At 29.5% G+C, this 26913-nt stretch overlaps 1 protein-coding gene across 1 annotated transcript in view; it reads right to left on the bottom strand.

Annotated features, from left to right (window-relative positions):
• The window catches only part of LOC126741261 (neural-cadherin-like), a 249553-nt gene that overhangs the window by 38352 nt on the left and 184288 nt on the right, over nt 1-26913 (bottom strand). The window contains exons 18-20 of the mRNA XM_050447640.1: nt 21958-22331; nt 19473-19785; nt 18838-19394 (exon numbers count right to left, since the gene is read on the bottom strand). Coding sequence (XP_050303597.1) covers nt 18838-19394; nt 19473-19785; nt 21958-22331 — 1244 coding nt within the window. The remainder of the gene's footprint in view (nt 1-18837; nt 19395-19472; nt 19786-21957; nt 22332-26913) is intronic.

Below are 26913 nucleotides of genomic sequence, written 5' to 3'. Positions count from 1 at the left end.
TATGCGTAATCTATAAGTATAGTAAATATATCTCTATGTATAGTATTAAAAGCTCTTTTAATACTCAAAAATAGCGCCAGTAGAAAATTACCAGAATCTAAGGCCTTAAGAAAGTTATCACAGATATGTATAACAACAGATTCGTATAAATCAGTCTCACAAAAATCCGACTGGTTTGGAACTATCTATTCATTAAATAAATTATTAAATTAAAAGCAGTTATTAGAGTAGGGTGGTGTAATGAAATTTTTTATTGCAGTGGCTCTCTCATTATATCATTAAAAATTTCTAATATTTTATCATTAGTGTCAGCTATTGTAGATAAAATTACACAATCATATTAACTAAATAATTTCGAAGCAGCTAAAAAAAGTTACAACTATTACAAATTATATTATTTACCCATGCTAATACTTTAAAATATATTTGTATACTTGTTCATATGTGTGTATATTTATTTCCTTATTGTTAATCCGTACGAGGAGGCAATCCTCCTCGAAAATAAAAACTAATTTATTATTGAAGTAGTTTCAATTTTTTCTATTTTTTTTTCTAAATATAATAAATTCATTAATGTCATTTAACACAAATAATCGGACTGTAGCACTTTTTTATATCTTGTTTAAGTGGTTAATTATATGAAAATGCTTTATTTACGGCAACTCTCCTATTTAGACCTACGATATTAACTCTATTTACTCCAACCCAAACCAATCAAACCAATCAACGACAATTCAGTCGATTAGCATTTGAACTGTTACGATCCACTGATCAAAAAATAAAAAATGTTCTTTTCAACTTTATCAGATCTTCTATCATCTTTAACAAGCTTCTTAGTTTGTACCATTTTATAGGAATGCATTTTATTTGTTTTAAATATTCCAGTAATCCATGACTAAACAAATAGCTTATATACAAATATGTGGGCTGTTAATGCTATAATATGCAATTTGGTTTCATCACTAATTGCATTGGTAGCTGCCTTTTGTCTCTAACTTACATATCTAAACTTCCCTGTTTTTCTACCTAACTTAACTTTCCTTACTATAGAGCCGACAAATTTGGTATTTTTGTTCATGAAATAGGCGATTAATTTCTATTTCTGATCGTGTTTTATCTCCATAACGAATCATCTGTAGAATTATTATTTTGTCGATTGCTGTTTAACAAACTATCTTTTTAATGCGGTCAGTCAACAATTTGCTAAGGCCTGGCAGTCTAGTAGTAATTTAACTAAAAAATATATATTTTTTTTTAGTTAAATTAACAAATATTATCTTTAAATCAGTGGAAGATAGTATAAGACGCTGTACAAACAGAATATGTTAAGAATGTTTTAAGAAAAAAATTAAACATTATGCATATTGCTGTATATAATATAAAAAGATTGGTATTGGCTAGTGTCAAGACTTAAAATACTAATCGACGTGTCTCAGCATTTTTTTCAATAAGCCTTTCTTTATTTTTTAGGGATTTTTTTAAATTTGGCTAATACACATCGTATGAGATTAATTACATATCAATTTAGTTGTTTTCGTAATTTTTCTATTATTGCCACACTTTTCAATCATAGTAACAATTAACTTAAAATAACTTGTCGCTATTGTTTTACTTAAAATTTTATGCTATAATTTTGATTACCCTTGAATTACCCTGGTATTTTTATTGAATTACCCTGGAAATTGAATATAGCTAATGCGCTATAAAATTATTTAATATAATTTTATTCTATTTTTATTATTTTTTTATAAACGGTCGCTTAATAATGCTACTTAAATAACTCTTTCCTTTAAAAGATTACACTTAAGGCAAACCAAGTTCTGCTAGTTGCGGTTTATCTCTGATTACCACTTAAACTAAAGAAAATATATTTTTTGTTTTTTAAGTAGTTTAACAGAAAATAGCTTTTTTAAATTATTTGTCTTTCATTTGTACTATAAAATATACCATTTGTATGCAAGGTATGACACTATGTTGAAAAAAAAAGTCACATAAATGTACTTCTGAAAGTATATTAAATCTAAAAATAGCGAATAACAATACATAACTTATAGGCAAAGACTTTAACTTAAACCATAAATCTAAAAGTAAACAGATTTTCCAATTATTTCTGTTATTATTACAAATAGTTATACTAAAGTTATAAAACTTTAAACAAAGAAACGCGAGTTTTATGGTTTACTCTTTTCCCAATAGGATTTTCTGAAAACACATAAAGATATCTGAAAAGCGGTATAGCCACTTACAAAATGAGTCACGTAAAATTTGATTTGCAAAAGAATATTTATATCCCTTATACCGTTTTATTTATATGCACTTAGTTTATTCGCTTTAAGTTAAAAAGATAAAAGGTGATTTTTGAGGTATATGAAAATTTTTATTTAGAATGAAATATATTAAGGATTAACTACAACATATTTTTCAAAAATTAGTTGCTATTTATTTACTTCAAGAAAAAAAAAGTAGAAGGTATTATATAAACAGAACAATTTGATATAACATACATATATAAAAGAGAAAAACCTCTAAAAAACTAAAATATTAGCTTAACATACATAATTAAAAACAAAACGATACGTTTCCAGTGATAAGATGGTACCAATTAATAAGTGCTTCAGGGCAGTGTAAACAGAAAACCAAAAAAGATTTTTTTTTGGTTTTCTGATCACACAATAATTTTACCATTAACCAAAACGCTTGATTTTATTCTCGACACGTCTTCGCTAAGGATCCTAGCATCTTTATTTAGTTTTAATCTTCTCCCAAAGATGCTAACATTGTTAGCGAAACACTTGTCAAATAAAACATTTTGGTTAGTGGTTATACTGTTTTCTGATTTAAAAAAAAAATAAAAGAAATATCTGAAACAGGAACGAATAATAAATTTATGCAATCAACTCTAGTGTGATGGACATGTATTTTCTACACGATGTGCTCAACTCTCGTATAGATTATCCCGAGATTGCCCTTTGAGCAACATACACGTAAATGTTGCGACCAGGCGAAATCATCATAGTTGCACCTTCAACGTACATTTCCATTTAACAAATTATGGGCAAAATGAGTCCCTTATAAGGATTCTGCAAAAGGAAAGTAACCTAACCTTAGAGAATAAGGGTTACCTAAGATGGTTAAAATAGATTTTTCTAGTCGAAAGATTTTTTTTGCAAATATACCTACAGTCAACAATAAAATCGCAGCTTAAAAACTTTAAAATAGTTTCAAGAAGTACGGGCATTAAGTAAAGCTCTAATGTCGCAAAGAATTTCCTCCCAATTATCTGTCACAGCAGCATTAGTCTCTTTTCTTTAAATTTTTACTAGTCACCCTCGTTTAAAGTACATATATCACTTAAATTGATGTAATGATTTTTATGTTTAATCCAATTTTTCTTTAGTATTCCACTATTCTTATATCCTTATCAAGTTCTTTTATAAAAAAAATATTAGCATGATAATTGAATATAATGAAATATTAGCAGATATACCGCAGAAGCTGAAATTTTAGTGATACTAAAAACCCTAAAAAGAATTTAATTGATCGATATAATGACTGTTTTAAAATTCATTAAAAAAATAACATGATCATGATGTAGATTATCAGTGGTAAGTAATACCTGCTGATAAGTAAAAAATTGTAATATCTTGTAATAATAAATAATAATTGTTATATTTTTCGTGATTTTAATAGTAAAAATATTAATTTTTTGTAACTAGAATTAGGTATAATATTCTTTCAAAAAAAAATTCAAATATTTTTTTATATTACTTAAAATTATTACTTCCTAGGTCTCAAATTATTATTCTAACACTATACATATATTTTTGCCTACATAGGTATTTTCTCAAGATAAAAACGCCAGAAATTCGATTACAAAAGGTGTCCAGTCAAATCACATAACCAATTTATCAAAGTAAATGTCTCCGGTTTGGCACGGATGTAATAAAAACGGTCTGACCAAAGAATGAAAAGACTAATGATAGTGGGGCCAAGACAAATTTTGCCTCACAAGAAGTATGGAATTTAATTTTGAAGGAGAAATTTCGTCGACACGAAACCTTTGAGCTCAGTTTAATCATGAAGAAATTAAGAATTCTAACATCTTATGCAAATCTAATTGTATCTAATAATTTACATTTTAAATCAAAATATTTTATTTATCTAGAAAACTGCAATAATGAATTGCAGCAATTTACAACACTTCTAATTTTAAGAATGAGATAGGAACATATAAATCAGACTTCGATTTTTCCACCTTTTCCTATATTATGGTTTCATTTTTTAAATAGTGTTTGGATCGCCTAAAAATAGTGCTTTTTTCTCGTAATGTACCTAATTGTATCCGAAAAGCATTATTTCATTCCCATCCTCTTCGAATTTTGAGATATATAATTATGTATATATAATATATATTTATTTGTGCCTGTTTGTTACATGTAGGCAGATTATTTTAGTATTTATAAAACCTTTTTAAATAATATAAGACTAATAATAGGAGATACTCTTTTTATACTCTTTCGTACTCTGTTCTATAGTTTTAAAGCAATATATTGTTGAATCTATAAATAAAACCAGATTCATGTATCTTTTATGTGTAAACACACTCATACCAATATACCAATTATCTTTTTAATTACAAGGGCCTCAGGGGAATTTATGCAGGCATTTATTTAGTGTTTATCATATCGGGAAAAAAGTGCATTTTCCGCATATTCCAGCATCCATTTGATGATATTATTGATCTATCTGTAAATATAGAGATATCTATTAGGCCTGTACTGCATGGTTTTATATACTTGTCCTAAAACTTCGTAAAACACTTAATAATTTTTTTTTAATATATAATTTAAAAATAGCGTTATTTTCTAAAAAAGTGGCATACTAATAATATTTAAAAGAAAAACTCAATAGAGCATAACAAAAAAAAAGGATTCTGATGCCAAATATAATTTTCATTATTTCAACGGTCTAAAAAGAGAAAATGAGAGTTTCGAAATTTCACGGCTCTTTACCATCGGAAAATGTTTCAGTTAACTGAACTTTACTGCCCTAATTTTGTAGGTTTTGTTATCGTGCGCTACACAGTTTCTTCTTCAATTGGTATTTATGAAATTCATTTTTAGAAATACAAAACACGAAATTCACAACTTTTATAAAATTAAATAGTATTCAAGATAAAAACTAAATATTAATTAAAAATACTTTTAACAATTATTACAAAAATAGTATAGAATAGAAGATATTTATGAATGAAAAAAATTATAGATAGACAACTTGGTCATATATGATAAAATATATATATAAACTTATCTAACTAATTAACATAGAATTGTGGTGGTTTCTTTCTGCTGCTATATTTGATTACAATTGATTTAACAATTATTATAAAGCTTTTACAATATACCCCGTATCTAATGATAGGTAAAACCACAGGAACATATTTATCATAAAAGCAGTTGCGTTTTTGGGATAAGACAATTATGATTGATCATAAAATTATGGCTGCTGTCTTTAATTAGCCTAATTTGCTTTTTTACTGATATCTAGAAAATAGAAGATTTTTCATATCTATGGTTGCAATTTTGAGAAAAGATACATTGCATTACAAAAATACATACTATAATACCTGCTTTATTTTTTTACGTAAATTACAAACATTTTAAAATGTTGGTTATATGATAAATAAATTCATGCGGTTTCTAAATATTTAGATGTTTTTTTAATATTATTTATTTCAACTTTATTAAAATTACAGCAAAAAAAAAAGAAGAATTAACCTACACGATGTTTTGCAATAAAATTTAGAAAAATTAATGTTCTCCTTATCTAATATATGGCTGAGTCCAGTTGCAGCACTATGGCTTATGGAATCAATATAAGAAATTGAAACCTTTTAGATATCCCATGACATTGCAAGGAAATGTTTTAATGCATCTTTTTTTATACCATCGCAATATGTGGAAATATATACCAGAAAAAATTCAAAATTTGTTCCTCGCAATAAGGTTATAAAATTGATTAGTAATTATTATTTATTAAAAAATTATAACGTTGGAAGAATAAATTACCTGTTTTATATTAGGCATGTTTATTTATATTTAATCTCTGATTTTTAAATGAACTTTTAATTAGTCAGTCAATAAACATTTTTATAATTATCATTGTTATCAAATTTGCTTTCTCTTTTTTAAAAAAGAAAAAGCCACAAACAAAGCCATTATAGTATAAAAAGCTTGGTGCAATAAATAGGGTTAAAACTCTTTGCGGATTTACTTCCACAATTCCCGATAGGGTCGTTAGCGTTTCGTCGTCAATTTAGCTTATTAGTGTTTCGTCGTACTCCATGGGAAAACCTAATATGCTTTTGAGAATTCAAATTAGAGTAATAATGCCGCTGGATTACCAAATAGCCAAATGGCTTCGTTTAAATTTAATTTTACTTAGCTGCTGCCGCTACATTGAATTTAATATTATTGTTATTGGCTGCATTTTGTAGAATAGTCTCTTAGGGACATTTTAGTGCTTATTTGACCATTCGAAATAAAGCAATATTTTTGTACAAAAAGCCGCGCAAAATGCATTGCAGAGTTTTGGTTGTTAGTAGTTGTTTTGGCAGTATGATTTCTAATTTATTTTGTTTGCGTTTTTTAACTTAATTTTAGAAGAATTTTACTTGGACTTTGTCAATATTTTTTGACATGAAATGAATTCACACGCTACAGAATTTGGTAGAAATGTTGTATTTTTGCACGATATTCACAATAAGGTCAATAAGCACAATCTTCAGGTCTTGCCTGAGCAATCCCTTGACTAGAAAAGCTAGACTAGAAAAGCCTATTAAGCACATTTGGGATATGTTAAAAAGTCGTGTTTTAAATTAAGGAATAGTGTTGTAGACCAGGAAAAAGTAGCTTATTGTATACAAGCGCAATGACTACAAATTAAACACAATAGGGGTAGTCGTACACTTTCGTACACTCTATTAGCTTTTCTTTAAATTTTGTTGTTTTAAATTTTCGATATTGAATTTTTAAAGTTATATTCTACAATGAATTTTTGTGTTTTTTATTAACTAATGTACTCAGCAGTATTTTCAAAGCGTATTCAGATGTGTTTAATTTTGATATTTTTCAAATAAATTTTTCAATTTTTATTTATTTTTTTTTTATAATTGTTTCTTTATGTATCATAACTTTTAAAATGCCAGCTCAATTTTAATAAAATTTTGCATACAGGTTATTGCAGTGAATTATCAATTACTGATAAATCCAATTTTTTTAAAAATTGCCAGTGGCGTAACATACGGAGGGTCCTTTTTTGTCTCAAATCTGCGAGGTGATAAAATATTTTTTTATAAGAAGTCAACTGTTAAATTCTCCATATAATTTAGAAAAAAAGTTACCATTGCAAAATTATGATTTAAGGCACTTTTTTTAAAATATCTTAGTTTAATTGTACAGAAACGCCAGTTAAAATGCTGTAAAAACATATAAAAGAGAAAATTAGGCTTGAATCTTAAATTAAACTTTTTAAATAAAATAATAACTTAAGGTAACTTTTATAAATTTTTGCAAAATTTCAGCAGGCATTTCTAAACAATTAAAGTAAGGTTTTTTTTAAAAACGGTGCGTTAAATCATAATTTTGCAAAAGTAACTTTTTTTTTTAAATTAAATGGAGAATCTAACAGTTGACTTCTTATAAAAAAATATTTTATCACCTCGCAGATTTGAGACAAAAAAGTACCAAGTTCCGTCATATGTTACGCCACGGGCAATTTAAAAAAAATGCCTTTATCAGTAATTGACAATTTACTACAGTAACCTGCATTCGAAATTTAATTAAAATTGAGCTGGTAGTTTAGAGGTTATGATAAATAAACAAATAATTATTCTTAACTTTAACACCCTGCAGCTTTGTTATTAAACAGTTCTGAGAAAAATTTTATAATAAAAGTCTATTTCTTTTTCAATTCTCTATCACGTAGTAAAATTAATTACGTTTGAACTGGACCACCTTGTATACCTTGTAAAATAAGTATTTGTTGGTGTTAGACCCGAATAAATTTTTAATAAGAATAATAGAGATAAGTGGATTTGTAAAGTTTTTTTTTTAACAAAAAAAAACATGATTAAAATTTGTTAATGGTATTTTTTTAGTTCCTCTATAAAACTTACCTATTCTTCTAATGTGTGATTTTAATGTTCCTTTTTTACGATTTTCCGAGAGTTTCCGCTGATTATCTATTCTTTTATCCTATTCTTCCCTGTACTTACCCTTAATTTTACAAGGCGTTACAAAATTGAATACAATAATTTAAGAGCCGGTTTCTGAGAAGCACTTTTCTTCTGAGATAAATTCTGGTATTATATTAAAACCAAATATTTTTGCCCTTTAGTCCTCTTTATTTACAGAGAAAGAACATTTAAAATAATTTAACTGGACGACACTTGCCAACCCGAGAACTCAAAAATAAATCATGTAATCACTTCCATTCTTTCCATCATATCACAAAAATGTAACCCAATTAATTTTTTCTTTGAGAATTTGATTTTTGCGTCTAACATTTCCCCTATTACCGGAAAAAAGCTGATGTAATTAATTGAAATTTTAGCGAAGGCCGGATGGAAGAGAACTAAGGATCTATTGGATATCTGATTCCAGCTGTCTCTGGCCTCTAGGCCATCTCTTTGTTCAATTTGGCTCGACTCTAGTTAGTAGAGGGAAAAATAAGAGAAACACTATATTTTCCCAATTTTTAATTTGCGTTTAAGTTTTGTTATTGAAAGCTAATACATTGATTTCCGGAAACAATTCTTGAAATTGCCGGAGAGATATACAAAAGCTACAAGATTTGCGTAAATTGTTAGCATCACTAGAATAATAGACATTAGTCTACGTATATGCATTTGTTCAAATAATATTTAAACTTAAAAGACCTTTATTATAGGTATAATTTATTACATTTATCAAAGATAGAATGTAGAAAACTATAAATCAAATCCAATTCTAGATTAACATAATATTAGGGATTAATAAATATTCCATTTCTAAGTAAATAAATTGTGATTATTACATTCCGGCTCATTATTTAACCACTCAAGAAATATATGTTATAAATTACTATTGCATGCGAATTTACGTTTTTCTTTTTATAATATACTTAAAATTTAGTCTGATATTAAACTAATACCCCAGCGTACTCGTATAATGTATTTTAGGATTTAGTTATGCTGGGAATTATTACCAAAGCTGACTATTTTATCTCATCGCCATTTTAAGTTTGAAACTTATATGCTCTCTAAATAAATCTAAATGGTAAATGCAAGCCCTTACTGCCCAGGGATTACTATTTATTTCAGAATTATGCAAAATGGAGCTTAAATAAATTTAGGAGTACACCAAAGAGCGAGAGAACTAGAACACCTATTTACTCGTATTTTATAGAAATCTCACAGCTAGTTAAAATAGAGTACACAAAAGATTCATACACTTAGAAAATTATAGGAATAAAAAATGCATGACAAGAAATTTTTTAAACATTAATATTTACAGACACATACTCTTTTTATATTTTAATTTTTCATTTTATACAATATAAAATTATTTTGCAATAAATTTTGTTAAATCCCAAAAAGTATAAAAGAAGAATCATTTAAGGCAAAGAAGGTAGTGCCTACTTCAAATTTCAAATCTCTTATAGAATTGCAATATGTATTGTTAAATATTACTTATTTTCTTATCTTGTCTTGACGTTTTATTTTAACCACTACTCTATAAACAGACGCTCTTGAAAACATACAAAATTGTTATATAAAACTACCAAATTGTTATAAAAATTAGATGATGTCATTTGTGCACTTTGTTGCAAAGCGCTTTTAAAAAGGAAATTGACGGATACCTTTCTTTTTGAAAAAAAAATAGTAAAAAACCGTTTCAAGGTATGAAACTTAAAAACAAAAACATCCTGACATTAAATGGGTATTAAATCAAGGTAAACAAATCTTGAGAAAAGGATCAATCGCTAAAAAAATACCTGAGTCATTCTTTAAGATTAAGGAGACAAGTCATGTCAGGACATAACCCCCCCTATTTTTCTAAGTAGAATGACACCTCTTGTGCGAATGCTACTTTAAAATACAGATCGATGATATATCTTGTTTGTCATTAGTTTATGAAAAAAATATATAATTTTTTATTTTTTAGATTAAATTGAAACATTCCCGATACTATTACTGTTAAAGTGTAAAAAATTAATAAAAATAATAATATGTAATTTTTTCGTAAAAAAAAACTGTTTATTAATGAAGCAACTATTAAAAATGAAAACCATTTACTTCTTGGCAAAGCCCTAAACGATGATAAAGTTCTGGTTAAAAACTTCTTAAAACAGTCGGGACTAATTGATAATTGTTTTTTTTTCTGATATTCTTCAATATTTCTGGGTCCTATAGTAGAGACTTTACCTTTAAGGCAACTCAAAAGTAAAAATCTTGCTAGATATTCAATTATCTCTCTCCATGTAATCCGTCTATAATAGGAAAACAAATTATTAAGAAATTTTTGCAGCATAATGAGGAGGTGCAGTATCTTGCTTATAGTAGCTTCTTTCGTAAAAATTTTCATTCTTTATCGTCGGTTTACCTAAAAGCAAAATCTAAGCAATATATATTTGCAAAGAATACAAGATAAGAGTTGGGAAACATCCAGTCTAAAAGTATTTGACCATTATCAAATAACCTTTAGAATATACCATAACCCAGCAGAATATCCAGTTTTGTATACTGGCTTACCGATAGTTGTTTTTATCTAGGGATATACAGGGTCCTGCAACAGTGCGTCGGTCTTCCATAAAGCCTAAAAAAATTAGGTTAAAATTTTCTAGTCTCTTAAAAAATTTGTGGGACCTGATAGCGCGTAGTATACAGGGTGCTTCAAAAAAGTAGGGCGAAATGAGCAGCATTTTTTGTTGTCAAGCAAAATATTTCACCTGTTTCTCTAAATAAATTTTTGACATTTTGGTAAGAATATCATTTTTGTATGTCTATTATCAGCTTAAGTATTCAGTTATTTGAATTATCGTAACTTCGTTTGTAAAAGAAATTTGGAGTTTTGTTTCAGAAATCTAATCTGAACGAAAATTTAGCAAAGACGAACTTGTTGACAGTATATTTGTGTTGGGGGAATCTGAAAAGAATTGCCTTTTAGCCTCTCAAATGTATGGGGATAGCACGCCTGATAAAAGATATCCAGAAGAAAAATCTTTTAGAAGGTTACTAGCAAGATTTGTGGAGACAGGGAGTGTTTGTTACCCCAAGCAAGATAGAATGAGGCCTGTTACTAATCAGGAGCAAGAGTTAGATGTGTTATTAACGGTAACCGAAGATCCTCACCTAAGTCAGTCAAATATCGGAGCAGCAGTTGGAATAAGTGAAATATCAGTGCAACGAATTTTAAAAAGAAATCATTTTCATCCATACCACATCCATAAACATCAAGCACTTTTTGATAGGGATATACAAAACCGACTTGAATTTTGTACTTGGAGCAGAAATAAATTACAAAACGACCCCACGTTTTTTAATAATGTCCTATTTACGGATGAGGCAACATTTCATAAAAACGGATCAGTAAATAGACATAACTTTCATTATTATTCATCCGAAAACCCCTATTTTATGCGGCAGATCGACTACCAGCATAGGTGGTCATTAAATGTGTGGGGTGGAATTATTGGAAGCACCATTATCGGTCCCTATTTTTTTAATGGTCATCTCAATGGAGAAATGTACCTTCAATTTTTACAAAATGAACTGCCTAGATTACTTGCAAATGTTCCATTAATTACTAGAAACCGAATGTGGTTTCAACAGGACGGAGCTCCTCCACATTTTTCTCGAAATGTCACTAAATATTTAAATGTAACCTTTGAAGAAAAATGGATTGGAAGAAATGGACCTATTAATTGGCCAGCCAGATCACCTGATCTAACAAAATTAGATTTTTTTTATGGAGTTTTGTTAAAGAAATTGTTTATAGTAGAAATCCACCTACAACAGCAGTAGATATGGAGCAGAGAATACGGAATGCTCAATTAACTCCACAAATGCTACATGAAGTAGAAAGAAGTTTTCAGGAACGTATTAATTTATGTTTTGAACAAAACGGAGGACATATTGAACACTTATTGTAATAATAATAAAATGATAAATATTTTTAATATGCTTGTTTAATTATTATCGTGAATATTTTAAAAATAACTAAAGATAGCTAATATGTTTACATAATAAAAAATATACAGGGTATTCCATTTAAAAAAAGCAAGCAATGAAGCTTTGAAATTCGTAAAATATGATTGCCAACTACGAAACTACGAACACCCTGTATATGACAGAAGGAAACATTTTAAGTCAAAGTAATTCTTCATTCTTCTAGAATCCCAGTTAAGTCCAATATTGACACTGAATTAACATTTCTAGTATCAAGATGAAATTAAATAATGTAATGATTTTTAAATTTTCTTTACAAAAAAAAATTATTGCAGTCAAACTGCGCATGATAAAGCAGCCATATTTAGCGCATATACTAGGTAGCCTAAGGCGGTCTTAAAAATAAAATAAAAAGAATAGCATTCCATTTTAAAAAAATTCTGCTTATATCGCCCTACTTTTTTGAAGCACCCGGTATACTTCAAAATATTTTGCAGATATGCGCTATTAGGTTCCAACATTTTTTTAAGAGCTTAGAAATTTTTAACCTTATTTTTTAAGGCTTTATGGAAGAACGACGCACTGTTGCAGGACCCTGTATTTTACACCCACGAGATTTGAATTGGTTCAGCAGCATTTTGGCGTAAACGAATAAATACTGGATACTTACTTTACCAAAAAACACTTTGCTAATAATACCTACTCATTCTTTAATTTCATTCCTGTATTTTATTGACAAAGAAACTCTAAGTAATAGTCAAAGTTAAGAAGTTATTTCTAATGTAGCAAAATTCCAAAAAAATTTGTCATAGCGCGTAATGTTTAAAAAAAAATATTATTCTTAGAAAGGCACATTTCTAAGTACATTCACAATTCTAGGTATAAACCAAAAGAAAGATAAGCAAGCTTTGAAAACTTATTAAAGAAGTCTCTCTTTAATAAAAATTTTGATATTTTATGTAAATATCAAAATTTTAAAGACCTGAACCGAACCTCAAGCATAGTTTTTCAATTTTTAGTTTAAAGCATGTTAAATCCTATAGTTTTAATAACTTTTATTTTATTTAAAATATTTTTTAGAAATTTTGTATGTAAAATGTAACGTAAATAACGCATTGTTTTTAAATGACCACCAGTAAGATTCATGAAGAATATTAAAAAAATATATTTAAATTTTTTCATAAAAAATCTGCTTCCAAACTGCTTTAAAACTTAATTCATAATAGGGACATCAACTTACATTTTTTCTAAATATATATGTACAAAAATTGTATGTACTTAAAAAAATATATATATATCAAAAAAAAATTTTAGTATTTACATATTTCATTATAAAAAAATCTTTAATGCTTAAGTATGGCAAATTGTCTTGATTCCTTTCAAACGTTAATCTTGACAACAAATTTTAATTTAATATATTTATGCCTTTTTGGTAATGATATATTCAAATTTCAGAACACACATATAAAATAATTTTTCCAATTAAATTTTTATTAGGTACCAGAAAGTTCTTAACCTAATTATTTTATTTAATTAAGCTGTATTAGAATAAAATAATATAGAAAGTTAGAAAAAGGTCTAGCGGGTAACTCAATTTATTTAGTCAAGTTAACTTGTTATCTTGTCTAGTAAACTATTTAGGCAACTTTGATAAGTTTCTCGGTCTCTGGTACCCGTAACTTCCGTTAGGAATTAATTACTTTAAGATCATGCGGTTTGAACATGACCGCTTTGACGATAGAGATTTTTGTATTAAAATATTTCACTGGCGACTAAGTTTTGAGGTGAAGTTAAATAGGTTAAGGACTAAGAAAAGTTTTTAATGTATACTGGCACCTCTCGCGATCCCGCATTTACAGAGAAACAATATTTTATATTTTTCTTGCACATAGTTATATTAAATATCTTTTGAAATTTACTCTTCTATAATGAAGTTTTAAAAAGACTTAATAAGATACGTATATATACCGCAGAAATAGAAAATAAATAAGGAGAAAATTAAACTTCGTTTAAGTCAAAGTCAGAGTCTCATAAATGTAGCATCTATTTGATAAGTTACGCATTTCGCCTTACTGCATAATCAGACCTAAATCAAAACACTGGTTAAACACTAATTTATAGAAAAATCATATCTCATTTAAATACAATGACATATATCAAAAAAACACTTATGAACAACATATAATATAGGTAAAATTATTATTGACTAAAATATGAACCTTAAAGCACTGAATATTACGTAACTCAAGAGACATTTTATACATATTTCTTTAAAACAAAACAAAACCAAATAGAAACGTGAAAAACAATTTTTTTTAAATAAAAACAATTTTTAAAACTGAATCATGATTTAACCATGTGACTTTTGAATCCAAGCTTCACAGCACTAAAATTTAAAAAAGTTGAATTTATTGGGGTTATCAAATCGTTGATTGAAAGAGTTCAGATATAGCCCACACCTGATTGTAAAATTTGGGTATTTTTAAAATTAAACTTACGTGAGTATTGACAATGCAGTTCATTCAGCGAGCTCCACCATGTATAAAGCAAGAGATTGAGAGTACCATGAAACAAAAATGTTTACGATTTACTGTACTGACCCATCTAATAAAGATTAAGTTTACTCACCGGGGATCTCACTCAAACTCTTTCAGTCAACGATCAAATATAAGGCAAGGTTCCAAATTAAAGGCGTCATTGATACAATTTAATATTGGACTTTTCTTAGTCCTTGTAATCTACCTTTTCCAGAAGATCCAGTTTTTTACAATTCGAACTAGAACAACACAATTCTAGAATGATACTGAGGATATAAAAGAACTGAGACAGGGATATGTCCAAAAAAGTCGAGATTTTGACTCTCCTAAGACATATATCGTGGATGCAGGTAAAAAATAAGAAAAAAATTATTATAAAATTAGTGTGTACGTCCGTGATTGGATTAACTGAAATAGAAATACATAATTCTAGAATGATAACGAAAATATAAAAGAACTGAGACAGGGATATGTCCGAAAAAGTCGAGATTTTGGCTCTCCTAAGACATATATCCTGGATGCAGCTTAAAAATAAGAAAATAATTATTATAAAATTAGTGTGTACGTCCGTGATTGGATTAACTGAACTAGACAAATATAATTTTAGAATGATACCGAGGATATTAAAAAACTGAAACAGGGATATGTCCGAAAAAGTCGATATTTTGGCTCTCCTAAGACATATATCCTAGACGCAGTTTGAAACTAAGAAAAAAATTATTAAAAATGAGTTTATTCATCCGTGATTGGATTAACTGAACTAGAAAAACACAATTTTAGAATGATACCATGTAAAATAGTTATATAGTCCGATAACGAAAAACTACGACTAGTTAGAAACAGGAAGGACTAGGAATAAACAAAGAGCTAATAAATATAAGAACTTATCCTCCCATCCTTTCCCTTTAATTGTTGGTCTTCTTATTATTTAGAACTTACTATCCTTTAATAATATATAGTTTTCTTTAGGAAATTTCATTAAATATTTTCACTAATAAAGCCTAAATATTTTTTCTTTTTTTTTAAATTAAAACAATAGAAAATCGTCTAGATAAAAAGAGATTCCTTGTCTTTTTAAATGAATTCATAAGCAGAGGAGGCAGGACAAAGTATATTGTCTACACCTATTTTTGTTTATTACCTTATATTACCAGTCCACAATTCTTCATTTTCTTGTCAAGACGTCGTTTGTCTGACACTGGCTTTGGTGTTAAGAAGAATTTATAAAAATTAAAAAACCTTGGAGATAATGATACATATAATTAAAAACAATAAAAAAATCATTTAAACTTTAAAGGGACTCCTATTTACAGCTGGACAAGCCATGCAACTATCTTAAGTAAGTTTAATTAGATAGGTCCCAGGATAAAGTGAATTGGTAGGTATTCGGATCAGCCATTCAACCTATAGTACTTGAACCCTTCTTTGAAATAAGTAAAAGCCGATCCTCTTAGTCACGTTCTTAACCCATGAGGAAGGTAAATTGAACAAGAAAAAACAAGAATAGAAAAGCCTTGTTTATGTTACAAGACTTCTATAGAGCTCTGCACATATCAGTGTAGATTCCATTATAGACCAGTAAGTGGGTACAAAAAAAGGTCTTTGGCATGCAAAAGGTGGGGTAGGAATTATTTAGAAATATATTATTTATGAGTAGACCCTCTTCAAAGATCCAAATTTTCGACCTTGGGGGGGGAGACCGCGCGCGCCGCCATCTTGGATTATACGTACAAAGAAACAGTTTTTTAACATTATCTCCGTAATTGTTCACCTTACAACAAAACATGTTCTAAGCAAAGTTAACGACAATAACATTTCTTATATTTTATGTATTAACAGTTTTTTTGTACGTGTAATATATATAGAGTTAGACGGACACAAAGATGGTATTCTTTAAAAAATACTCCCCTATGCTCTTATGCCCTTAAACAAATTATTAAAAAATCTCGATATAATATGACAACCATACTAGATAAACGGAATTAAAACAATGGTAAAGAAAACCTGACAAAATACGAAAAATAAAATAAAATAATTATTTACGAAGCAACAAACAGAATACCTATTTCTAATCAGTATTGGCAATATTGCCGCAACGTAACCTTCAGTCGGTTGGGTTAACATTATTTACTTTTGCAAACCTGGGATAGGCAAAAATCCTGAAATAGTGTACTCTGCAAAGGGCTTACAACAAAAAGAGGCAGCTGAGAACATTCTCTTCCTTCATGCGTTTAGTGGCTGTGACACAACATCGTCCCTTTTTAACCAAGGAAAACTTAATTTTTTATCAATTATTCAAAAATACCCCAAACTCACTGGCATCATTGACGTCTTTAAACAATATGACGCCACACCAGCATGTATTGAGGAAAGAGGAGTACAGTTTCTTGTCGCTTTGTATGGCGGTGACATGGAAAAAGACATCCTAGAAGAACTTCGATACAAGTTTTTTGTAAGATCATCCACAAAAAATAGATTTAATCTTGCCTCTCTCCCACCAACTAGGAACGCCGCACGGTATCATTCATTTAGAACATACCATCAAGTTCAACAATGGTATGGAATCCAAAAAAAGGCAAACGATTGGGGATGAAAACCTGGTGCAAATGGTTTTTCTCCCGTAACTATGACAGAGGAATCAGCTCCAGAAATATTATTAAAAATTATTTCATGTCATCGTAAAAAAGGGAGCATGTAGCTGCAAGAAAGCTGGATTGAATTGCTCTATTATGTGTAGATTTTGTAATGGTCAGACATGCGACAATGCCACAGAGGTTCTCATCGACAGCGAGGACGAGGATGAGAAACTATTATCAATTGAGAACCCAATTATCTAAAGAACTGGTAATGACTTAGATGACGAAATTCAGGATGAAGACATAAATTAACCGTGACCATCTAAAAGAGAAACTGAAACGTAAATGAAAAGTGAAATATGTGGAGTAGGCCTACAGGGGACACCACGGTAAAAAAAAACGCGCCGATTAGCTTTACCTCATGGTGGTGTGGAAATAAGCTTTCAGTTTGCATTGCAAACTGAGTATTGTTTCAATTTCGTGAGAGATAAATATGACATTTTACTATCAACGATAGCGAAAAAATATCACCTCTTTTAACAAGGGTAACAAAATTACTGAAATAGCTAAAAACATATTTTTTAAAACTAAAAAATGGTTGTTTGAAGTATTTTTTTAAAGAACTTCATATTTGTGTCCGTGTAAATCTTTGTATATTAGAGGTATATAAAAAGTGTAAATAAATAAAATATGGGAAATTTTGTTTTCTTTAATTTTGTTTATGTCATACTTTGTCGTAAAATTAAGCATTAATAATAATTATAACGGATATCGGACATAATGCCAAAAAACCTTTTTTTTTGTATGTGTAATCCAAGATGGCGACGCGCGCGGTCTTCCCCCAAGGTCGAAATTTTGTATTTTTGGTCTCAGTCTACCCGTAACATATTCCAAAATAACTTCTACCCCACCTTTTGCAAGGTAAAAAGCCCTACTGCCTAGACTATTACCAATAATTCAAATTTACCCCAAGACAGGCAACACAGAGAAAACCAGTTACTATTTTATACGTCAGTGCAAATGAAATTTTATAGCCTACAAGGCATGCCACCTGCTATACCTTATAAAAGTTACTAAAATTTCAGTTAAAATAATGCAAAAATACATTTTGCACAAAGTGCGTATTTCTAGGCATCTGAAATAATTCCTCACATCTTCCGTGTACTCAAGTCCTTCGACAACCCCCAGGGATTGTCTTTGCAACATAAATATGCGTTTGGCGCGAGGTAAATGACCCTATGCCAGCAATCCATAAGGATTAAAGAATGAAACACCATCAGAAGAATTTTCATCTTAACTGTCTTTTAACCGTTTTTTAATAGATATATTGATTTTGCAATTTCATTGGCAACTACATTAAGGTGCTTATAAAAAACTAAGGAGGATCAAAGCACAACCTCACTATCTCTTGGTAAATATTATTTCTTGTCCCCACATTAGGGTTTATCGATTTCTTTTTTTTTTGTTAATATAGTCAATCCATTAATTTCAGAATAATGATTTATACAAAACTTACCATTTTGATAATCAGCATAAACTTCAAACGTCCTTATTCCCGTATACTCCGCTTTTCCACCCGAATATACACCTTCTTGCTTATCTACAAACAACCACTGATGTCCACTAAAATTAAATGTTTCATTTAACCTTCTCCCTTCACCTCCATCTAGTTCTAATATTGCCGCACTACCGTACCGCGAAACTTTGGCGATGTGCCATTGACCATCGTCCACAAGAACTTCATTTAACCAAATTGTTTTTTCAATATTTCGATGCGAATTTAGGTTGTACCGAAAACATAGTCTAGAATGTTTAATTTCTAATATTGCGTATTCACGATTATGCTGATCCGAAACACGAAATAGTTCACCTTGGGGTTCTCGAGTTCGAAATCGAAGTTGTATTTGGGTCGAGAAGCGATCCGGTTCAAAACTTAGTGCATATTTTACATAAGATTGTGCCTGAAAAGTAACCGGGGTTGTAGGAGAGGTACATGAAGGTCCGGTAAAACCAGGATGACAATGACATTTTGCTTCGTTCATACTGCCGAAGCAACTTCCATGTGCAAAACACCTAAAGACAAAAATCATTTTATAATTACACTTTTAAAAAACTACTGCATAAAACTAATTTACACAATAAGTCTCATACCTGGCAGTAGTATCCGAGCTTTGACAAATTTTATCAGTCTGTGGACATCCAGCCATACTATTCTTAGATAGTCCTGGATGTGCCAAATCATACAGTTGAGAATTTAAAAAAAAGTTCTTTATACAACCATCAAAACTTTTGCCTGCTGGCATATATTTCCAGTGATAGTAAGTAGGGTCAAACTGGTCTACATACAAACCACCCAACTGCAATGGCGTATTTAGGTTTAGGTATTCACTAAAAGGAGGGACGGTACCCTGAGCTTGGCAGATGGAGTCGTTGAATTCGGATATAGTACCATCTTCGGATTCAGCTAAAATTAGTGGCATACAGAATTAGAACTTTTATTATTTCTTAATATTTAGTTATTTTTAAGATGACCCTATTTATTTTATAAAATGTTTATTTAATGTTTCTCTAGAGGAATTCATTTTTTTTTAAACTTGTGAAGTGGCACAAAAGAAATTATTACTTCACAGTAAATATTGACTCATTGATTTTTAAAGTGCGAAGTTGACTTTGGTTAAAGCCTTAAGGGGATGTTTTTATTAATTGATATCATATAGAAGTACAAGTAAGATATAATTTTAAAAACATCCTTCTGTTGAAAGGCAAAATCTTATAAGTGATACTAAATATAAAAGGATTTTTTTTTAATTACAAACAGAAAAGAATTTGACAACTTATGGACTATTGAGAAACTACAGAAAACAAGCCGGTTTTTAGCACAACCGCCAGAAAAAATAAAGAGATAAATTCATTAAAAAGTTTCGACAAGATGCTAATTCGCATATTTTAGTCGAATATTAAATTAAAGATTTTTCGTGTTTTAAGAATTTTTGCTACCAGTCAAATTTACTACAGAAAAAAAATATAAGATTTGGTTTGTACATCATGTACAGTAAGAATTAGAAGATTAGAAAGAATTTGCTAATATGAAAAAAAAATTTTATAGGCCTCTATTTTTACACCCATAGACATCCCAATGCTTTATCTGAATGCAGTATCAACCTTATTTATTAAGACTTCTTTCATTTTCTCGACAACTTTGGCTCTACCTTTTTACAGAGCCCTAACTTTAAGATTCCTCTGGTTAATTTATTAATCATGCGCTGTATTTTAGACTAGCTATTTCTTTCTTAAGTTCATGATTAATTTTTCAAATAATAAATATACCTTTTCACTTATTAAATTAGTTTTATTTACTAGTGAACCCAAGGCTTGGATAATTTTGTCAATAGTAATTTAGTGAACAAATCTTTTCTGTACTCTGCTTCTCTTCTTAAATCTTGCAGATCTATTGTTACCTGCTTCATTTATATTCGGACAACTTTTGCCTTTCCAATACTTTCTTCATAAGAAATCCTCTAAGGTCGAAATTCTTACATTTTTGATAAAAAGAGTTGTTATGGAATGTACAGTACAATAGATTACGTATTATCAAAGTTATATTCACAGATGAAACAAGTATTAGGTCAGAACCTCTTTCATTCCTTTTAGTTCCTATAATTTATTAATTAACTCAAACCCGTACACGTACAACCGCTTTACTTAACCATCTGCTTACAACGCAAATAAAGTAAAATAGGTAGACTAAATAGTACTTACATAGTACAAGAATTCACCCACAATAAGTTATTTATGCATAGTAGATTTCTTTATTTTGCATAACGAAATATTAACATCATATCTTTTTCTGCTTCCACTATGTTTGTCAGTGACGGAAATGCGCTAACTTTATAATTCAACCATAAATATAACCAAATAATACTGATATAACCAGAAGTCAGCAATAGTGCCAACTAATTTTAAGATATCATGTATATTAATTTGGTCTAAAATTCATGTACTTGTGGAAAGTGAAAAAAGTAAAAGTGATAATGTGCTGGAAAATTTTAAGGGTCATGAAACTAATGTAATTTAGAAATTAACTAAACTAAGAAATTTTGCTTTGACATCATTAAGGTATGAGCAGCAACAAATTTGCAATAAGCTAGGATTATCTGGAAATGGCTAAAGGTAGTTTAACACATACATCATTATTACAGGCCGTTTATCTCCCTTTTTTCTTTATTGCCAATATTAGACCTTCTTTAGGGAAAAAATAATTTAAACTGGACCTTCGAATATTTTAAACACTATGCCTTTTAATTTTAGAGGTATAAAGTACTACTAAGATAAACTATTACAGGATATTTTTTTTATTAAATGTTGTCTTCTGCTATGAACTCCCGATAATTTATAGATGTGAGGTATAGATAATACTCGTAAATGAAAGAAATCACTTAAACTGAGCTGCTAAGCACCTATTATTTAATTAGTTTGATCACGTAAAATTGGGACCGACAAAGATATCTGCGAAAAACTATATACTCGATCTTTTCACGTTTGGTATTAGTCAGCCATTTCTTGGATTATTATAAAGAATATTTTAATACTTACTAAATAATTAGGCTAGCTTAAGGTAAGTTTTATATTGTCTTACCAATATCAGCGCTTTTGCAAAAATCAACCACCATTCTAACATTCTCGGTGTCCCAAAATATATCCAACCTATGCCACTCTCCATCATCCAAAGATGTTTTCGTCTTTACCCTTAACTCCAGAGTACCAGATCCAAAATCTATCAGTAATCTAGGATACCCTCTTTCCAACTCGACAGCAATATAGTCAGAAACGATGATTTCGTCTTCTTTTGGTGGCACTATAGGACCATTATACAATAACAAGCCATCACTGGTTTTGGTTATAAATTCAAAATGGAGATGGCTTTTATCACACATGTCAAGTGGAGGGTACCAGGCCCATCCGTTACCCCGAAAACTTCGTGTTGTTTGTTGGCAACGTTGTCCAGTGTATCTAAAAAATGTGAAATATAGGGTTATTGATACTCTATATCTGCTCTAAATAAACTATTGCTTTAAAAACAGTTTTCTATAAATATCTGCAATAAGACTGAAAATTCTAAAGAGTTAAAAGTTAAAAAAGTAGCAACAATAAAATACTAACATTACGTTAGTTTTAATAACAAAACTAGTAATTCAGATGCTAAATCTATTAGAGCGTTAATGTTAACTGTAAACCTCAATACATTTAGATAGTTTAATAGAGGTGATATCATAAATTGATAAATACATGATTTCAAAAATATTAGTTAATTGTCATAATAAGATAAATAACAAAAAAACATAAAATAAAAAACATGTTTTGTGCAACATATTAGAATGTTTTGAATTTACAATCTATTATTACTAGTCTGTTCTTAACGGCTAATCTGACACAAGTATCGTGATACCATGAATTCATCTTGCCGATGCCTCTTCATTTTCTGGTCTTCAGTGAATCTTGCACATTCTGATAGTGAAATACCAATTGTTGTAATAATGTGGTCGGTGTATCTTGTGGAAGATCTGTCTAGGCCACTTCTTCCTCCCTTGCCTCATTGTATCGTAAGCTTCTCAAGACCGTTTCTTCGAAAGACATATCCAAAATATTCTATTATTTGCTCTTTTACCTGCATTCTCAGTCTTTTCGTAATATTCAATTATTTTAATATTGACCCATTTGTTCTACACCTGCCCATAGAATTCTGAGCGTATGTCTGCAGCAAAATATCTAGAATGCGTCTATGGTCTTTTTGTCAATTTTCTTAAGTCCAACACTCCATCGCAAAGAGGAAAATTGGGAAGACCAGGCATCTGACCAGTCTTATTTTGATGATTTCATGACTTTTTCCAATTTTACCCAGTACAGCCATTGCATTTTTTGCAATAGCTGATCTACGTTTTATTTTTATAGTTCATCCGCCAATATTGGTTAGGTCAGATCCTTGTGTACCAAGCTCACTTACAACGGCGATATTATTTATTTCAGTTAGTTGATTTTGGTCGTTGAATATTACCATGTTCCTTGTCTTTATTCGGTTTATTTTAAGACATGCCTCCATGCTGATTTCCTATTCTATCTAATAGTTGACACCATTTCTCTTCTTACCGAAAATGGTGGTGTCATTTGCATAACTCAGATTTAAAATCTTCTTTCGCAAATAGCAATACTGCCATTTCACCCATCAATGGCTTTTTGCATAATCCATTGGCCGTATATATTGAATATAACTCAGTATGCAGCCTTGCCTTATTCCCTTACTAATACAGAAATTTTCAGTTAGTTTCTTTGACTTTTACGCAGCCATAGTTATATAGATGTCTAATAAATAGAATTAAGTGGAATGGCACTCCTATTTCGGAGAAAGTTTACCATAACTTCCTCTAATTCACTAGGTCGAAAGCTTTGCATAATTTCGTTTGCATATGTCGATGCTAAATGTTAAATTCTCGTTTTTTCTATAATCTGTCTTCTGGAATTTTAGCTAGTAGAAAACGGTTTTATCCTTGCCAGTATAGTTCGTAACATAATTTTACTGCAATGTGTGCTAAGTGCTATTATGCGGTAGTTGCTGCATGTAGAGTCCCTTGCTCCTTTTTTATGAAATTAAATATATATTGATGTTGTCCCGTTCTTTGGTCACGTGAATGTTTTTGACAGATTCGATGCATGATATACCAGTGACTTTATGGCTCTTTTGTCTTCTTATTGCTAATGCAACCTTACTTCTGAATATGTTACGTACTCTTTTCAAAACTGTCTTTCACTTGTATATTGTATGGCTGTAAGAAGGATCACGTTTGCATCTTTAATGGCATTATGGTTTGGTGCGAAGAAATGAGTCATCTGCTTTATTTTAAACATGTCCTTAGTATCAGTTTTGCCTTTATGTGCTTCTATTTCCTTGCATAACTGACTTAGGTGGGTATTTTTATCTTTTTGACAGGGTCGCTTAATCTCAATATTCAGTGCTTAAAAATAGGAAACATAGGACTTCGTTTTAATTTCATTCTCTTTTAGTTGTTTCCTTATGTCTTTTCTATCCCAATTAACATCAATGTTTCTTACATGTCAAGTTCATTTATCTATTTTTTGTTCTTTTGTGGTCCTATTCTGATAGAAATTAATGACATTTCTTTATTTGGTAGCTTTTCTATTATCTCTTCTAATTAATTACAGAACGCCTCAATTTCTTCTTCTTTCATTTCACTTGTTAGAGGATATATTTGGATTACATTTAGATTTATACACTGACTATTATGTATTTTCTTACAATACGTTTAATATCACTTTTAACTACTACTGTCACGCTATTTCTACATTGGTTATCATTTCCAAAAAAAATAAATATCATTTTGGTTCTAGTAAGTAAAGTGTCTTTTGAAAGTCCAATGTGTCTGTGATAAACGTATAATTTCATATAATTTTATTTTCTTTTCCACTACGATTGCCTGCTTCCAGCATGAATATTCCAGTTGCATCCAGGATCTCCTATATCACCATGGCCAGAAACCCATTTCACACAACAGATTATTATAAGTACCTATTTCTCTTTAATAATATATAAGACTATTTTATGAAAAAACTATATATTATAAATTAAATTAGGTCTTCGTGCCAATGATAATTTTTGCGTTTAATATTTTACTTGCGAGGCAAATCAGATATCTGAGAAATTTGCTGATTAATCTCTTTAACGTAGTATTTAAATAGGGCTCTAATAACGCAAAATGCCGTTTAGCTTTGTTGTAAATACATGTCCCGGAGTGTAATAAATCACAAAATACGTTTATAAAAGAGTTAATTAAAATGCAAATTGTGTTGTTTAAAAATCATAATTTACTTTTTGGAATACTAAATGGGTGTATGTTATGCTTTTTTGATATAATCGCTTTACCCGTTATAATTAGGTTTCATGATAAACATTTGCATAAAGCTTGTATATATTTTATTAGAGTGGATTAGGTGGATATTTTATTAGAGGATTACATCTTTTTTCATAAACTACAGTAAGTTTAATTACAAAGCCTTAAAACTTTAGGCAAATTTTTATTTTATTACAGTTTTGTAACTTTCTATATTTTCTTTAAAAAAAAAAAACACGTCAAATTAGATATACAGGGGGACGTTTAATTATGCATTTACTAAAGTTCTGTCAATCACCTCCTCACCTCCAGCTAACCTCACTTTAATATGTCAAATGGGAACCCCCATCGTGTGATACATCATAGTAAGGAGCGTAAAATTCTCTATTCAACGGTACCAAAAAAAATTAAATCGGTAAATGTGTAAGCAAATAGTTAGCGAAAATGTCTAGAAATAATGAATATTTTATTTACGCTAAACTTTGGTATGTCAAATGGCTACCCCATGGTGTGATACATTATTTTAAAGGGCATTCATTATGCTATCAATGGTTGTAAAAAAAATAAAATTGATTGACCAAGAAACAATTAAAGTGTAATTCGGTAGGGTAGAAAAACAAATTTAATTAGTTTAATAAATTTATTTTATTAAATGTTCAAAATGCGTGCAGTTATTAGCAACAAAAAAAGCCTATTTTCAAACTCCTTACGACCATTGGCAAGGGTCTGCCCGCTAATTTCTCTGCATTCTTAAAATATTCTATTTTTTAAATTCTCAATACTCTCAGGTGGGGTTTTATAAACTTTGCTTTTTAAGTAGCCCCAAAGAAAAAAGTCTAGTGGGGTTAGGTCCGGAGACCGCGCAGGCCATTCGATTGCACCACGTTTGCCAATCCACTTTTCTCGAAAATTTTTTTTTTTAAGAAAGTTATTAGGGTGGATCGAAACTTAAATATGCCTCAATTACTCAAGGCGCCTGTCTTTCTGATTATTGTTTTCCAAATATAGAAGAACTACTTTGCTCAATAATATTCTAATTATTAAAAAAATTCTGCAGTATTTTATTAATGTTTTATATTATAGTTGATACTTTTCTGACTAAATACTGTCGAGTATATTCCTATACTGCCAAAGCAGGACTTCTTCGAATGTAGCACTCAAATAACTGAAATCCTTTTTCAATAAATGACCCTATAATGATCTGCGACTACAATAAAATCATATTTGATATACCAATTAACTTTACATCACTCTTTACTCATACAGGGTGAGAAAATCTTTGAGATTAATTATAGGGTAAGCATGATTCATTATTTAGGATTCACCCTTCATACTATGGCTGTTATTATTCACTATGGCTTTCTTAAGCTACATTTTTAATTAAAATAGAATTACTCATAAATAATTAAATAAAATTAACACTTTTTTACGAAAAAGGTTACATTTTATTTAAAAAATATGTAAAGTAGCATTTCAGTGATCAGCAATCTAAAAGAAATAAAGAAACGAAACATATAGGTTTATTAAATAAAAAGGAGTTGAATATGCAAATAGACAACATGAAAATATTTAATTTAAACTTAATTTCATCCCATTAAAGAAAAAATTTTTTTTTTTATATTTAACAACTTGTATACTTTTTATGACCCAATCAAAAAAATAGAAACCGGCTCTTTATTTACTAACCAGTA

Source organism: Anthonomus grandis, chromosome 10 (assembly GCF_022605725.1).
Source record: "Anthonomus grandis grandis chromosome 10, icAntGran1.3, whole genome shotgun sequence".
NCBI lineage: Eukaryota > Metazoa > Arthropoda > Insecta > Coleoptera > Curculionidae > Anthonomus > Anthonomus grandis.
Note: the sequence above shows the minus strand (reverse complement) of the source record. Positions and strands in the feature narration are given on the sequence as shown.